The sequence below is a fragment of the Carcharodon carcharias genome, chromosome 6, assembly GCF_017639515.1.
Source record: "Carcharodon carcharias isolate sCarCar2 chromosome 6, sCarCar2.pri, whole genome shotgun sequence".
In the NCBI taxonomy this organism is placed as follows: domain Eukaryota; kingdom Metazoa; phylum Chordata; class Chondrichthyes; order Lamniformes; family Lamnidae; genus Carcharodon; species Carcharodon carcharias.
The window spans coordinates 137,712,364-137,727,307 of record NC_054472.1 but is presented as its reverse complement, the minus strand read 5'-3'; the positions used below and the strand labels follow the sequence as shown (position 1 = coordinate 137,727,307).

The 14,944-nt window shown below is 42.8% G+C and overlaps 1 protein-coding gene across 2 annotated transcripts in view; it reads right to left on the bottom strand.

Moving 5' to 3' along the window:
* Nucleotides 1-369: 369 nt before the first annotated feature.
* Nucleotides 370-14,944, bottom strand: part of cibar1 (CBY1 interacting BAR domain containing 1) — a 75,879-nt gene continuing 61,304 nt past the window's right edge. For both annotated transcript variants that reach the window (XM_041189502.1, XM_041189503.1), the window contains exon 9: nt 370-2,056. In XM_041189502.1, the coding sequence (XP_041045436.1) occupies nt 1,964-2,056 (93 nt within the window). In that variant the 3' untranslated portion in view covers nt 370-1,963. The remainder of the gene's footprint in view (nt 2,057-14,944) is intronic.

Genomic DNA, 14,944 nt, shown 5'->3' with positions numbered 1-14,944 from the left:
TTTACAATGGGGCAGAAAGTGCGGCGAGCCATTCTAAACTCCATTGACTTCAGCAGGAATGTAAAATCCTGCCCAATGACACTAATGGGCACCTTTTCAAATGTTTAAAAATGTCTGACTATGCTAATTCATTGAAGGTTTTGTGTGTGAAAATGTAGAAATAAGTTAAAATTTGAGGGAAAAAAAATCATCACAAAAATACAATTTCAATCTTGAGTGTAATTATTGCCTGGATTGCTGATTGCCCTAAACTGGAAACAAAAGGATTCCAACCTTGAAGGAGCCTTAGAGATGAAAAAGGTGTAGTTGTTCCATTTGTGATCAGCTCTTAAGAACATCAATAAATAAAGGACTAAATAAAGAGTCATCAACAGTTTGAGTTGTTTGTTATTATTCTGCTATGTTAAAGGCATAAATAAAGTCACCTGAAAAAATGAAGGAAGCACAAATTTTGTTCTCCTGTTTAACACCAGGTAAATTTAACCATATAACAGAAACTACAAATATCCAATTGTAAAGCAGTTGGAGTTTAATATAGTATATGACTGCTGCCTGACTTGAATTATGTTGCTTTACCATTCAAAATAGTTCACCACAAACTGGTGATGGCACTCTGCAGATAGTACAGGCATTGTGGCAGTTATTTTCCTTGGGAATAGGGGTATTTTTAAAGCCATGAACAAAGGTTTTCCAGCATGGAAGAGAGCTTAACTAACATACCTGTCCCGAGAGGCATTTTCCACTTTTAAGCCCTGCCTTGTCCAATTTTTCTTTGCCCTTCACTTTAATGAAAAAGAAATTCTGTGGTGTTTAAACTGCTGCTGATTCTCTAGCACTACAACACAATATGAATTTCACCCCCATGAAACCCCAGTTGTTTACAATATACCACCAAGGGAGGGGAAATAGTGATAAAAATCGGCTATTTCCCTAGTCAGCTGAAGCATTAGGCAGTAATCTTAATGGAAAACTTACACAGCTCTATTAATGACTTCCAATTATGTTAGGAAAGTACAAAATAAAAGTTAAAATAGAATTCTTTGAAGCTTCAATTACTTTGTAGGTCACAGATTTTTACACGTTATCCAAACAGGAGGTATGGTGGCATAGTAGTTATTTTACTGAAATAGCAATCCAGAGGCCTGGACAAATAATTCAGAGAACATGAGTTCATAGCAGTTTGCAAATTTGAATTGTTTTGAAAAATGGGGAATAAAAAGCTGATTGGTTTTATGTATAAAAGTGGCAATGAAGCTAAAATTGTTGTAAAATAAAAACACAAATGGGAAGGAAACCCATCATTTTTACCCAGTTTGGTCTTTAAACCAACATGTACCAATCTAGTTCATTTTTAACTGCTCTCTGAAACAAGCCATCCAGTTTTATTGAATTATTACAAAGAATACCACCTTTTCAGAATAACTACAGATGGGTAATAAATGCTAGGCTTATCAAGTGATGCCTACATCCTGAAAACAAATTTAAAATAATGGTAGCCATAATTTTCCACCCACTGATTTAATAAAAAGGCAACTATATGCTCACTTTCGTCATCGATGCAGGCATAGAAAACAAGCTTTTGTGTATTACATGTACAATCAAATTTTGTACAGCTAACTGGCAGTTCCTAGTACCTTTGCTATACAAGATGCATATCAGCTTTAGAATGTAAACAATTGCACATTGTGCATTATGAATATTAATTACATTGCAGTCAGATGAACTTTCACTTAAGTGTTGTGTATGTAGTAACAGGTCCTCCTAAATCCTTCTGTTAAAACAACTTAACTGTTTACATATAACAGAAAATAAAAATAGTGTTTGGCAGTGTCAAATGTGCAAAACAACTCAAATTTCTTGTAAGGCTGGACAGGTTTACATAAATGAAGATTATAAAACAAATATACCATACACAGAAATAACGATCCGATTATCAAAAAAATGTGCAGCATTGTTGTCATTCTCAGTCATCATCCTCTTCCTCCTCCTCTTCCTCCTCTTCTTCATCATCATCATCATCCTCTTGAATATCTTTTTTACATAATGGAGCGTGGTGCTGTACCAAAAGTTATAGATCAGACAGAACAAAGCTAAAGTCACTGATGTTGCATCATAATTGCACATGACTAAGGTGAACAATATTATTAGAGCTTATAGAGTTCAACCCCCAAGAGAAAGGCAAGTATTGCTGGCTCAGTGATACCAATCTGACTTGCAGAGTATTCAAATCAAAACTGAATATCACATTTGGAAAAACGTGTTAACTGATTTTAGAACATTAAATAAATCTGGTAGACTGTGGTTTCAGAACACTATATTTAATATCGACTTTATGCAACATATAGTTGAAGTTAGTCTTTTCTGGATGTACTTAACAATAACAGACCTGTGAAGTTAAGGAAGCCTACACATTTCAGGAAAGAAAATTTTCTTATCCGCACAAAGCCAAAAGCTGTAATGGAAATGAGGGTAACTCCTGATAAGCAGGGAATATTAAAGTAATGAAGTAATCATCAAGCACCTGACTCAAATGTGCATTATTGATAAGTGAGCCTTGCCAGTGAAGGTTTGGAAGCTGTCCAACTTGTGCATTAGGGGAGATGGTGGCATAGTGGTATTGTCATTGGACTGTTATTCCAGTAACCCAGGGACCTGCGTTTGAATCCCATCATGGCAGATGATGAAATCTGAATTCAATAAAAAATATGCGATTAAAAGTCTGATGATGACAATGAAACCATTGTCAATTGTTGTAAAAACCTAACTGGTTCACTAATATCCTTTAGGGAAGGAAATCCGCTGTCCTTACCTGTTTTATTTTTATTTATTCATGGGATGTGGGCTTCACAGGCTGGGCCAGCATTTATTGCCTGTCCCTAGTTGTCCTTGAGAAGGTGGTGGTGAGCTGCCTTCTCGAACTGCTGCAGTCCATGTAGTGTAGGTACATCCATAGTGCTGTTAGGGAGGGAGTTCCAGGATTTTGACCCAGCGAAGTGAATGAACGGCATTATATTTCCAAGTCAGGATGGTGAGTGACTTGGAGAACTTCCAGGTGGTGGAGTTCCCATCTATCTGCTGCCCTTGTCCTTCTAGGTGGCAGTGGTCATGGGTTTGGAAGGTGCTGTCTAAACAGCTTTGGTGAATTCCTGCAGTGTATCTTGTAGATGGTACACACTGCTGCTACTGTGCTTTGGTGGTGGAGGGAGTGAATGTTTTTGGATGTGGTGCCAATCAAGCGGGCTGCTTTGTCCTGGATGGTGTCAAGCTTCTTGAGTGTTGTGGGAGCTGCACTCATTCAGGCAAGTATTCCATCACACGTGTGCCTTGTAGATGGAGGCCAGGCTTTGGGGAATCAGGTGGTGAGTTACTCATTGCAGGATTCCTAGCCCCTGATCCACTCCTGTATCCACAGTATTTATATGGCTAGTCCAGTTCAGTTTCTGGTCAATGGTAACCCCCAGGATGTTGTTTTGGTGGATTCAGTAATGGTAATGCCATTGAACATCAAGGGGCGATGGTTATCTTCTCTCTTGTTGGAGATGGTCATTGCCTGGCACGTGTGGCACGAATATTACTTGCCGCTTTTCAGCCCAAGCCTGGATATTGTCCAGGTCTTGCAGCATTTGGACATGGACTGTTTCAGTACCTGAGTTGTTGCGAATGCTGCTGAACATTGTGCAATCATCAACAAACATCCCCACTTCTGACCTTATGATGGAAGGCTGAGGACACTACCCCGAGGAACTCCTGCAATGATGTCCTGGAGCTGAGATGACTGACCTCCAACAACCACAACCATCTTCCTTTGTGCTAGGTATGACTCCAACATGCGAAGAGTTTTCCTTCTGATTCCCACTGACTCCAGTTTTGCTCGGGCTCCTTGATGCCACACTTGGGCTAATGCAGCCTTGATGTCAAGGGCAGTCACTCTCACCTCACCTCTGGAGTTCGCTCTTTTGTCTATCTTTGAACCAAGGCTGTAATAAGGTCAGGAACTGAGTGGCCCTGGCGGAACCCAAACTGGGTATCAGTGAGCAGATTATTGCTAAGCAAGTGCCGCTTGATCGCACTGTTGATGACTTTTTCCATTACTTTACAGATGATCGAGAGTAGACTGATGGGGTAGTAATTGGCCGGGTTGGATTTGTCCTGCCTTTTGTGTACAGGACATACCTGGGCTATTTTCCACATTGCTAGGTAGATGCCAGCTGTACTGGAACAGCCTGGCTAGGGGCATGGCAAGCTTTGGAGCACAAGTATTCAGTACTAATGCCGGAATATTGTCAGGGACCACTGCCTTTGTAGTGCTTTCAGCCATTTCTTGATATCACATGAAGTGAATCAAATTGGCTGAAGACCGGTATCTGTGATGCTGGGGACCTCTGGATGAGGCCGAGATGGATCATCCACTCGGCACTTCTGGCTGAAGATTGTAGCAAATGCTTCAGCCTTATCTTTTGCACTGATGTACTGGGCTCCCCCATCATTGAGGATGGGGATATTTGTGGAGCCTCCTCCTTTAGTGAGTTGTTTAATTGTCCACCACCATTCACGACTGGATGTGGTAGGATTGCAGAGCTTAGATCTGATCCTTTGGTTGTGAGATCACTTAGCTGTATCACATGCCGCATATGCTGTTTGGCATGCAAGTAGTCCTGTGTTATAGCTTCACCAGGTTGACACCTCATTTTTAGGTATGCCTGATGTTGCTCCTGGTATGCCCTCCTGCACTCTTCATTGAACCAGGGTTGATCCCCTGGCTTGAATGTAATGGTAGAGTGCGGGATATGCCTCACATAAGCTTACAGATTGTGTTCGAATACAATTCTGCTGCTGCGCTTGATCCACAGTGCCTCATGGATGCCCAGTCTTGAATTGTTTCATCTATCCCATTTAACACGGTGGTAGTGCCACACAAAAAGATGGAGGTATCCTCAATGTGAAGGCCGGACTTAGTCTCCACAACGACTGTGTGGTGGTGACTCCTACTGATACTGTCATGTACAGATGCATCTGCGGCTGGCAGGTTGGTGAGGACGAGGTCAAGTATGTTTTTCCCTCTTGATAGTTCCCTCACCACCTGCTGCTGACCTAGTCTAGCAGCTATGCACTTTAGGACTCGGCCAGCTTGGTGAGTAATGGTGCTACCAAGCCACAATTAGTGATGCATATTGAAGTCCCCCATCTCGAGTACATTTTGTGCCCTTGCCACCCTCAGTGCTTCCTCCAAGTGATGTTCAACATGGAGGTGCACTGATTCATCAGCTGAGGCCAGGCGGTAGAAGTTAATCAGCAGTTTTACTTGCCCATGTTTAACCTGATGCCATGAAACCTCATGGGGTCCAAAGTCGATGTTGAGGACTCCCAGGGCAACTCCCTCTTGACTGTATATCACTGTGCCACCACCTCTGCTGGGTCTGTCCTGCTGTTGGGACAGGACATACCCAGGGATGGTGATCTTTTAGGTTTTTGCGTGTAGTCATTCAATTCCTCCTCATCAGTAATCTTTTGTGTAGGAGGTGGTGGAAGGAGTTCAAGTTCCGTCTCTTTTGCTTCTCCCAGTAGCTGTTCAGCTGTGATTTGCAATTCGGCAGATGCTTTATTTTTCACCTTCGCAACTTTAGGGATTCGCTATTTTCCAGCCACGGTCGACGCCATGTTCTTGCCGTGATATCCCCCTTTCCCCTTCAATTATTGGATGGTGATGGAGGAGTCTGGGACATTATCTGTAAGGCATGATTCTGTGAGGATGACTATGTCAAGCTATTGCTTGACTAGCCTGAGACAACTCTCCCAATTTTGGCACTAGCCCCTAGCTGTTAGTAAGCAGGGCTTTGCAGGGTCAACAGGGCTGAGTTTACCGTTGTCGTTTCCGGTACCTACGTCGATGCTGGTTGGTCTGACCAGTTTCATTCCTTTTTTGAGATTTTGTAGCAGTTTGATACAATTGAGTGGTTTGCTAGGCCATTTCAGAGGGCAGTTAAGAGTCAACCACATTGCTGTGGGTCTGAAGTCACATGCAGGCCAGACCAGGTAAAGACAGCAGATTTCTTTCCCTAAAGGACAATAGTGAACCAGATGGGTTTTTATAACAATCGACAATGGTTTCATGGTCACCATTAGACTTTTAATTCCAGATATTTATTGGATTCAAATTCCACCATCTGCCGTGGCAGGATTTGAACCTGGGACCCTGGGTCACTGGCCTACATGTGACTCCAGACCCACAGCAAAGAGGTTGACTCTTTAATTGTCCTCTTAACAAGGTCAATTAGAGATGGGAAATAAATGCTGGTCTAGCCAGTGATGCCCATATCCCATGAATGAATAAATAAAAAAAATATCCAAACCTAAACTTCCTCTTATACACTCAAATGTGAACATAGCAATCATGGGGATTCTTAGTTAATATCCCATCCTGCTCACTAGATAGCCTCACTGAGAAAGCAATTGAGTCCAACTTTTTTTTGTAAAGGGATGGGAATACTCTGTACAGAAAGCTCAGCCTCCTGGACTTTATTTACGTTGCCAGACTCGATTTTTAAAACTTGCTTTTACCAGAGGGTGAATCTTTGTACAATCTAAAGCAATTCAGGGCATTTTGCGAAAATGGTTCCCTTCCCACATTCAATGATCCAGATACACCATCCTAATCTCATAGCAGGGTCTTTGAGAAGATAGATGCTAAGCAGCTCTGTATTCTCAAATCAAAAAGATAATTGTAACTGATGGCTTGTTTGGCTGAACATCCTGAACATCTATTTCACAGGCGGTTGACAGAGAATTATGGCTCTCAGTGCGAGAGTCTTATAACAAAATTCTTAATTCTAACAAGGTGTTACTGCTTTAGGCTGCTTTCAAAACAATTTTGTTGTAGTCGAGGATGGTCTGCCTTTGTAGCTGGAGGACAAGGGTGAGCAGCAAATGACACAAGAGCAGGAGGAGCTCACTGTGCAAGTGGCCAAACCCAATGTTAGTGTGTCCCACGGCACTTTCACATCCACAAAGGTGACTAACCCTGACCAACCCTGCTGTAGCCACAATTGACATCTCAAAGCATAGCCCTTAATTTTTAAGCAACAAGCACCTTCCAGGCTGTAGCAGATTTGCTGTGCAACACTGTACCTGGTTGGTCACCAAAGCTCGCGACACCAGGAGGGACACGTACATCCCAAAGGATACAGTGGAGTGTGAGGAGAAAGCACAAGGCATCACCTACATCGGAGGTTTCCCAGGTTTCATAGATTGCAGCTAAATTTCCTTGTCTGCTCTCCAAGACCAATGTAGCATCTTTCAGAAGAAAGGAATTCCACTTCCTCAATATCTAGCTGCTTGTGACCACAGGCAAAGCAATAATCATTCTGTCCCAATTCTCTGCCAGCTTTATTTCAAGCAAGTCATCAAAGACTGGCTACTGAACAACAAAGGCTAACACCACTTGGGCAGCAAGAAGTACAGAAGCAACATTAAGCTGTCAGGGCACAGAGCAAACAGCTCATCTCTTCCAATCCTGATACACCAACAGTGCCACAATCCTTATCACCACTATCCTTGCTGCCACCATATGACAGTCTTCCTTCATTTTCATCTCAACGTGTTGCTCTCATTTATTTTTAGTTTTCATGTCACTGGTCTTCCTGTACTGTGCAAACAGTGTTAATTTAACAAGTCTGCCATTTCCTTATTATTCATTAAAGTGTCACCTTTATCTGTCTTTAACAGGCTCACATTCTCCTTACTATTCTCTTTATCAAATAATTTATAAAACATTGATTATTAGCTTTCATATCCCTTGCAAGAGTTTTCATACAACCTTTCTGTATCTCATTACTTATGTATGTTGTTGCTTTTCAGAACATTCCTCGCTGGATTTCCATTTTTCTTTGTATTTGTGTAAGTTTTTATTTTCACTTGATACTGTCTAATTTGTTGATCCTAGTGGTTTAACTACACAAGTAGAGCTTTTGGCTTTTATGGGCATGTACTGGTTTTATATTGTACCAAATAATTGGGCACAAAATGATATTTTCGCTGGAAAGGTAAATCTAATGTACAATCAACATTTTACTTCAAGGCACGTTTCCGAGACTGGGAGAATCTCTTTCAGCAAAGAGGATTTCAAGGTTTGGTTGCTGAGATGCTGACAGCAGTCTTCGGGCAGGAACTGGATAAGATGTGTGGTGGAAGTATCAGGAGGGAGGGTGGGATCAGGAGGCTCAGGGGGCAACGATTGGGAGGGAGAGTCCAAATGGAAGGAGGTAGAACGGATTGTATGGATATACAGCACAGACAGGCCATTCAGCCCAACAAGTCCATGCCAGCATTTATGCTCTACTCGATCCTTCCTCACCTGACTAATTTAGCATAACCCTCCAATCTCTTCTCCCTCATGTGCTGCTCTAGCCTCCACTTGCATCCATACTATTTGTCTCAATTACTTCCTGTGGCAATGAGTTCCATATTCTCCCCACTCTCTGGGCAGAGAAGTTTATTCTGAATTCTCTATTTAATTTCCTGGTGACTATCTTTATTGACGACCATTAGTTTTGCTCTTTCCCACAAGTGGAAAAACCCTGTGTTTATCAAAACCTTTCATAATTTTAAAGATCTCTGCAAAGGAGATTTACGAGGATGTTGCTAGTACTAGAAAATTGCAGCTATGAGGAAAGATTGCAATGGCTGAGGTTGTTCTCCTTGGAATAGAGGAAGCTGAGGAGAGATTTTATTGAGATGTACAAAATTGTGAGGGGCCTGGATAGAAAGGATGGGAGGGACCCGTTTACTTTAGCAGAGAGGTTAGTGACTAGGGGGGGTTGATTTAAAATAACTGGTAGAAAGATTAGAGGTGAGGGGTCTGGAACTCATTTAAAAGGTGTCTGGATATGCACCTCAAGTGTTGCAATCTGCAGCACTAAGGACCAAATGTTGGAAAGTGGGATTAGGCTGGGTGGCTCATTTTCCAGCTGTCAGAGACACGATGGGGCAAGTGGCCTCTTTGTGTGCTGTAAACTTTCTTTGAATCTATTAGGTCACCTGCTTAGATAAAGAGCAATGGGAAGGGCAATGGAGGGCAGGCAGTGGTCTTTGGCACTGCAGTAGACCTAGGAGGACTTGGTGGCAATCTTTACGTAGGCTGCATGTAGACCATGCCTTTCTCAATGTAGCTGGTCTGATTTTACAAAGGGGTCTCAAAAGTGCACTAAGCCCCCTATTTGCATTTTCAAGGGGTCTGTCACCTGCATCTGACGTGGGTTCTGGATGTCTCTATTTCTGCCTTTATCAGTATGGCTAGTAGTGCATTTCAGGCACTTACTAAGCATGTGCATGTCACCTGCCACATTGGATGCATAACTGACTGTCTTCACCTGAAAAATGGGTACAAAACCATCAAATTTCAAGAGTATTGTTGCAGAAAACTGTCCCAAATGCATTATAGAAAGTTGTTGCCTTTATAAGGTATTCTGTCTTCCAGTCTATGTGCAGGTTAAAACCTCCCAGAAGAACCACATTGTTTCTGTTACGTTTCCCTAGTCTCCTTGTTTATACATTCCCCTCTACATCAGCATGGTCAGGAAGTTTGCGAACAATTTCCACCAGTACCTTGTATTCTTCACTGTTCCTTAGTTTTGCCCATACTATCTCACTGCCTGTTTGCCCTTCCTTTCTTTTCAGTACTGTAATTGTCTTTTATCAATATTGCTATTAATCTTGCTCTGCTAACAGCCAAATTTTTGTAATGGCTACTACACCATATCCTTTGAGCAAATCACTTGTTTCATTTACTTTGCAATGTGCATTTGTGGATGTAACTCAACAGAGTGAGTGTATTCATTAATTGAGGGAATCTTAAGATTCTAAAAATCTAATATTGTACAGATTTAATGTTAAACCACAAGTGCTGTTTAAATTCTAAGTCTCATCCAAGGCCTAAACAGGGAGATAGAAGCTATCAATTAGCAGCACCTAAAATAGTTAAGGGAACTAGCTCAGACTGGTTTGTTCTGTATCTAGGCTCAGTCCCCTTGTTTCAGAACATATAATGTCAGACATTCTTGTGTGACCAGCACTGAGTGTGATTTTAATGGAGTGAGAGAGTCCGGTGAGCTGAAGGAGTCCTGAGAGGAGAGGAGGGAGGTACCCGTTTTGATTTTTCTATTTTTTTCACCCTGCAGGAATTGGTTCCTGTTTTACTACAGGGAAGAAGCTAGCTGTTTGGTGAGTATCTGGTAAGTGGATAAGTCTATTCTACTCCTAAGGTTCAAAATAGTACAGGAATTCGTGGTAAGATTTGTAAAATACATGAAAGAAAATAAATAATTGAATAAAATAATTAATTAAAGCACTAAGATGGCAGGATACGTGATGTGCCATGGCTGCAGCATGTGGGACCCACTGTGATTCAGGGCAAATACGTCTGTAGTAAGTGTCTGTGCCCTAGGGAGCTTTGGCTCAGAGTCATTGATCTGCGCACACTGTATCACATCAGGGAGGGGGGGGAGTTACCTGGATGCTTTGTACCAGGAGGCAATCACACCCCTTAGGATAGGGTCTTCTAATTTGGAAGCTCACCAGGGAAAGGAAGCTGTGACTGTGAGTGAGGCAGGTAAGGGGACCCAGAGGCCAGGAGAGCAAGAGTGTCAGCCTCTGCAATTGTCCAACATGTCTTGAGTTTTTTCAGCTTGTCTGGATGGGAACGGGAGCTGCAGGGTGAGTGAGCTGACTGACCATGGCACTGTGGTACGAGAAGCGATTCAAGTGGGAGGAGCAAACAGGAATGTAGTGGTAGTAGGGGGCAGTATAGTGAGGGGGATTAACACTGTTCTCCGTGGCAAAGAGCGAGAGTCCATATGGCTGTGTCGCCTGCCCAGTGCCAGGTTTTGGGACATATGCTCAGGGCTGGAGAGGAACATATAGTGGGAGGGGAAGGATCCAGTTGTCATGGCTCATATAGGTACCAACAACATAGGCAGGACAGGAAGGAGGTTCTGCATAGTCTGTATGAGGAGCTAGGCACCAAATTATGAAACAGAACTCAGACTTGATTGAAAGCTTTAAGATCCTGAGGGGTCTTGACAGAGTGGATGTGAAGAGGACATTTCCTCTTGCGGGAGAATCTGGAACTAGGGGTCACGGTTTAAAAATAAAGGGTAGGAGAAATTTTTTTCTCAGAAGGTCGTGAGTCTTTGAAACTGTCTTCTTCAAAAGACAGTGGAAGCAAGTTCTTTGAATATTTTTAAGGCCGAGCTAGATAGATTCTTGATTAACAAGGGGGTGAAAGGTTATCGGAGGTAGGCAGAGGTTACAATCAGATCAGCCATGGCTTTACTGATTGGTGGAGCAGGCTTGAAAGGCCAAATGGCCTACTCCTGCTTTTAGTTCATATAACCATCCTCATCCATTTGCCTGATGGTATATTTCTCTCACTTTTTGATCTATCACACTTTTGCTTACTAATGTTCCGTATATTGCTGTACAGGGTAAGTCAATATGTTTTACCTTTTAATCATCCCTGCTTTATTTTTAACAGCTGTTTTATTATTACTGCCTATAACCTTTTCTGTTCCTGGAGATTTTATATCATCTTTATCTCTTTTTGTAATCTGACCTTTTCGCTTGCCCCCTCTTTTTATCTTTGTTATTTTCACAGGTGCCCCATACCCCCCCACCATCTTATTAGTTTAAAGTTGTTTCTGCAGTCCTATTTATCTTCTCCGCTAGGTGGAGACCACAATACACATCTGCAACATTGTGCAGGTTGTTTACCAGTCTCTGCAGAACACAATGGAAAATAATGGTGGTCACGGCATGTTTGACGTTGAAAAGCATTAGGAGAGGACCTGAGTACACCTATGCCTCACTAGTTACAGATACAACTGCTGTAATAGATTCTTTACAGTGCCATGGTCAGGGTTCACAAAACTATTGGAACTATTTGGCCTCTTAGTCCAGATTATCCCTTGCCCAATTGCAGTGGCTGCAAGAACAGTAGCAGATATCTCTGTCTCCCAGGATAGCAACATTACTACACCTTCATTCCAACCCCATTGGATACTAGCACGACAGAGATTTACACCATGGTTCAACAAATACAAAGAATGTTCAGCTGGAGGCTGGTTTTAAAGTACAGTTATCTCATTGAGGCAGGTTTGCATATCTATCGATGGAACTCCTCTTCCTTCACCCCAATCCTCATCTTTCTCATCATCAGCTGGAGGACTAAGTTCTTCTACATTACATAAAATAATTCTGGAAACCATGCTGTATTGCAAGGATCCTCCAGATTTCTGAAGCATCTCAAGCCAGATTTGGGATGGTCTTTACCTGGGACCAGTGTTCTGGCAAGCTATATAACCAGGGAGGTTGAGGGCTTCAAATTAAATAGTGGGGACAAGGGATCAAGTTTGGGAAGATATGATAAATTAAATAGAGAAGACAAAACAAGACAGTAAGAAAGGAATAAGGGAAATGATTATCAGAATGTGGGAGGAAGGGACAGAGTGTACAAACCTAAGAGTGCACCAACAGATAAGGCTAGAGGTTAAAAAATAGCAAAATGACAGAACTGAAGGCTCTGTATCCGAATGCCCATAGCATTCATAACAAAACAGATGAATTGATAACACAAATAGAAGTAAATATGTATAATCTGATAGCCATTGCAGAGACATGGCTGCAGGATGATCAAAACTGGGACCTGAATATTCAAGGGTGGAAGGATAGGAAGCTAGGAAAAGGTAGCTCTGTTAATTAAGGATAACATTGATACAATAGAGAGAGATGACCTTTGTACTTGAGATCAAGACGTACGCTTAATTTGGATACAGATGAAAAATGGTAAAGGTAAGAAGTCACCTGGGTGAGTGGTTTATAAGCCCCTAACAGTAGCCACACTGAAATAATGGGAGCTTGTGAGAAAAGTACGGCGATAACCATGGGTGATTTTAATGTACATATAGATTGGAAGAAACAGATTGGCAAAGGTAGCCTGGATGATGAGTTCATAGAGTGTTTTTAGGACAGTTTTTTTAGAACAGCTTGTTCAAAAGCAAGGAGAGATAATCAGTGCATGGCAGTGATCTGTGAAAGAGGACACATCACTCATGTTGTCTGATGGGTGTTCCATTGCTGGATCCTCATTTGGTAGATCAGCGCTGACCTCCATCAGCACAGGACCAGTCCAGATCCTTGCCAACCAGCTGGATGGCTCTGTTTTAAAGCCCATGAGGACCTTGATTTCAGGCATTCTGCCACCAGTCTATGACCTCTCTCTCTTGTTGTGTGTCAGCTTGTCCTGCATGGGTCGAGATGGAGAAAGTGTAAGCAGGACGCCTGCCCGGCCTGATGGATGAGTATGCCTGGCCCATGTGGGTGTTGAGTGGTCCCATGGACGGGATGAGGATAATGATGGTGAGTGAGGGAGAGTGAATCGTGATGTCCCTTGAACTGGCAGCATGTTCTAGCACCAACCAGGGAGCAGGGCGAGATCTGGTACTAAATATGGTAATGCGCAGTGAGAGAGGATTAATTAATAACCTCATAGCGAAGGTGCCCCCTAGGTAGCAGAGACCATAATATAATTGAATTTCACTTTCAGTTTGAGGGAGAAAGGGGTGATATCAAAGTAGTGTTTTAAACTTAAATAAGAGCAATTATGAGGACATGAAGACAGAACTGGGAGATTAGATTAAGGCATAGGTCAGTAGAGATGCAATGGCAAACATTTAAGAACAAATTGCAGAATACTCAGAAAAGACATTCCAGCGAGAAAGGCTCAAGGGAAGGAAGCACCATCCATGGCTAACTAAGGAAGTTGAAGATACTAACAAATTGCAAGAAAAAATATATTATCCTGCAAAGATGAGTGGCAGGTCAGATGATTGGACAGAATATAAAGAACAACAAAGAATGACCACCAGATTTTGAGGGGGATAAATTAGAATACAAGAGAAAGATAGCTAGAAATATAAAAACAGATACTAAGGGCGGAATTTCCCCAAGTTTGCACTAAGCACGGTAGTGGGCGGGAAAACAACATTTTTCCCAACGGCCACGATGACGGTTTTTCATGGCGTATCGTCCCAGACCACTCATTATTTATGCACTCCCGGGAAACACGCCCTATCCATGGTGAGCAGGCTGTCATTCGCCCTCCCACCATCACCCCACCGCTGCATTACGCCAGGCACCATGTTTAGAATCCAACTGCAAGCGCACATCTCAGTGCTTCCAGCTCACCACTGCTGCATGGAAGATGTGGCCCTGAAACTGAAGAAGACTGCAGCCTTCAGGTTCAGTGGTGTATCTCACGAGCGACTTTTGGATGCTGTGGAGGTCCATGGGATGTCCTCTATCCTCAATCTGGCTACAGAATGATCAGCAACAGCACTAACCTGGCTTGGGGGGTGTTGGCAGTGGTGGGCAGTGCCAACACCCTGCAAAAGGGATAGCCACCCAGTGCCACAAAAGGATGAATGATCTCCTATGTTCCACCAAGGTAAGTCACTCATCTCATCACTCAACTCTCTCACTCCCAAACCCATCACACATCCACAAGACCCGCACTCACTGCCAGTTCAAGGGACATCACGATTCACTCTCCCTCACTCACCATCATTATCCTCATCCCATCCATGGAACCACTCAACACCCACATGGGCCAGGCATACTCATCTATCAGGACTGGCAGGCGTCCTGCTTACACTTTCTCCATCTCTACACATGCAGGACAAGCTGGCACACAAGAGAGAGAAGTCGTAGACTGGTGGCAGAATGCCTGAAATCAAGGTCCTCACGGACTTTAAAACAGAGCCATCCAGCTGGTTGGCGAGGATCTGGACTGGTCCTGTGCTGATGGAGGTCAGCGCTGATCTACCAAATGAGGATCCAGCAATGGAACACCCATCAGACAATGAGTGATGTGTCCTCTTTCACAGACCACTGCCAT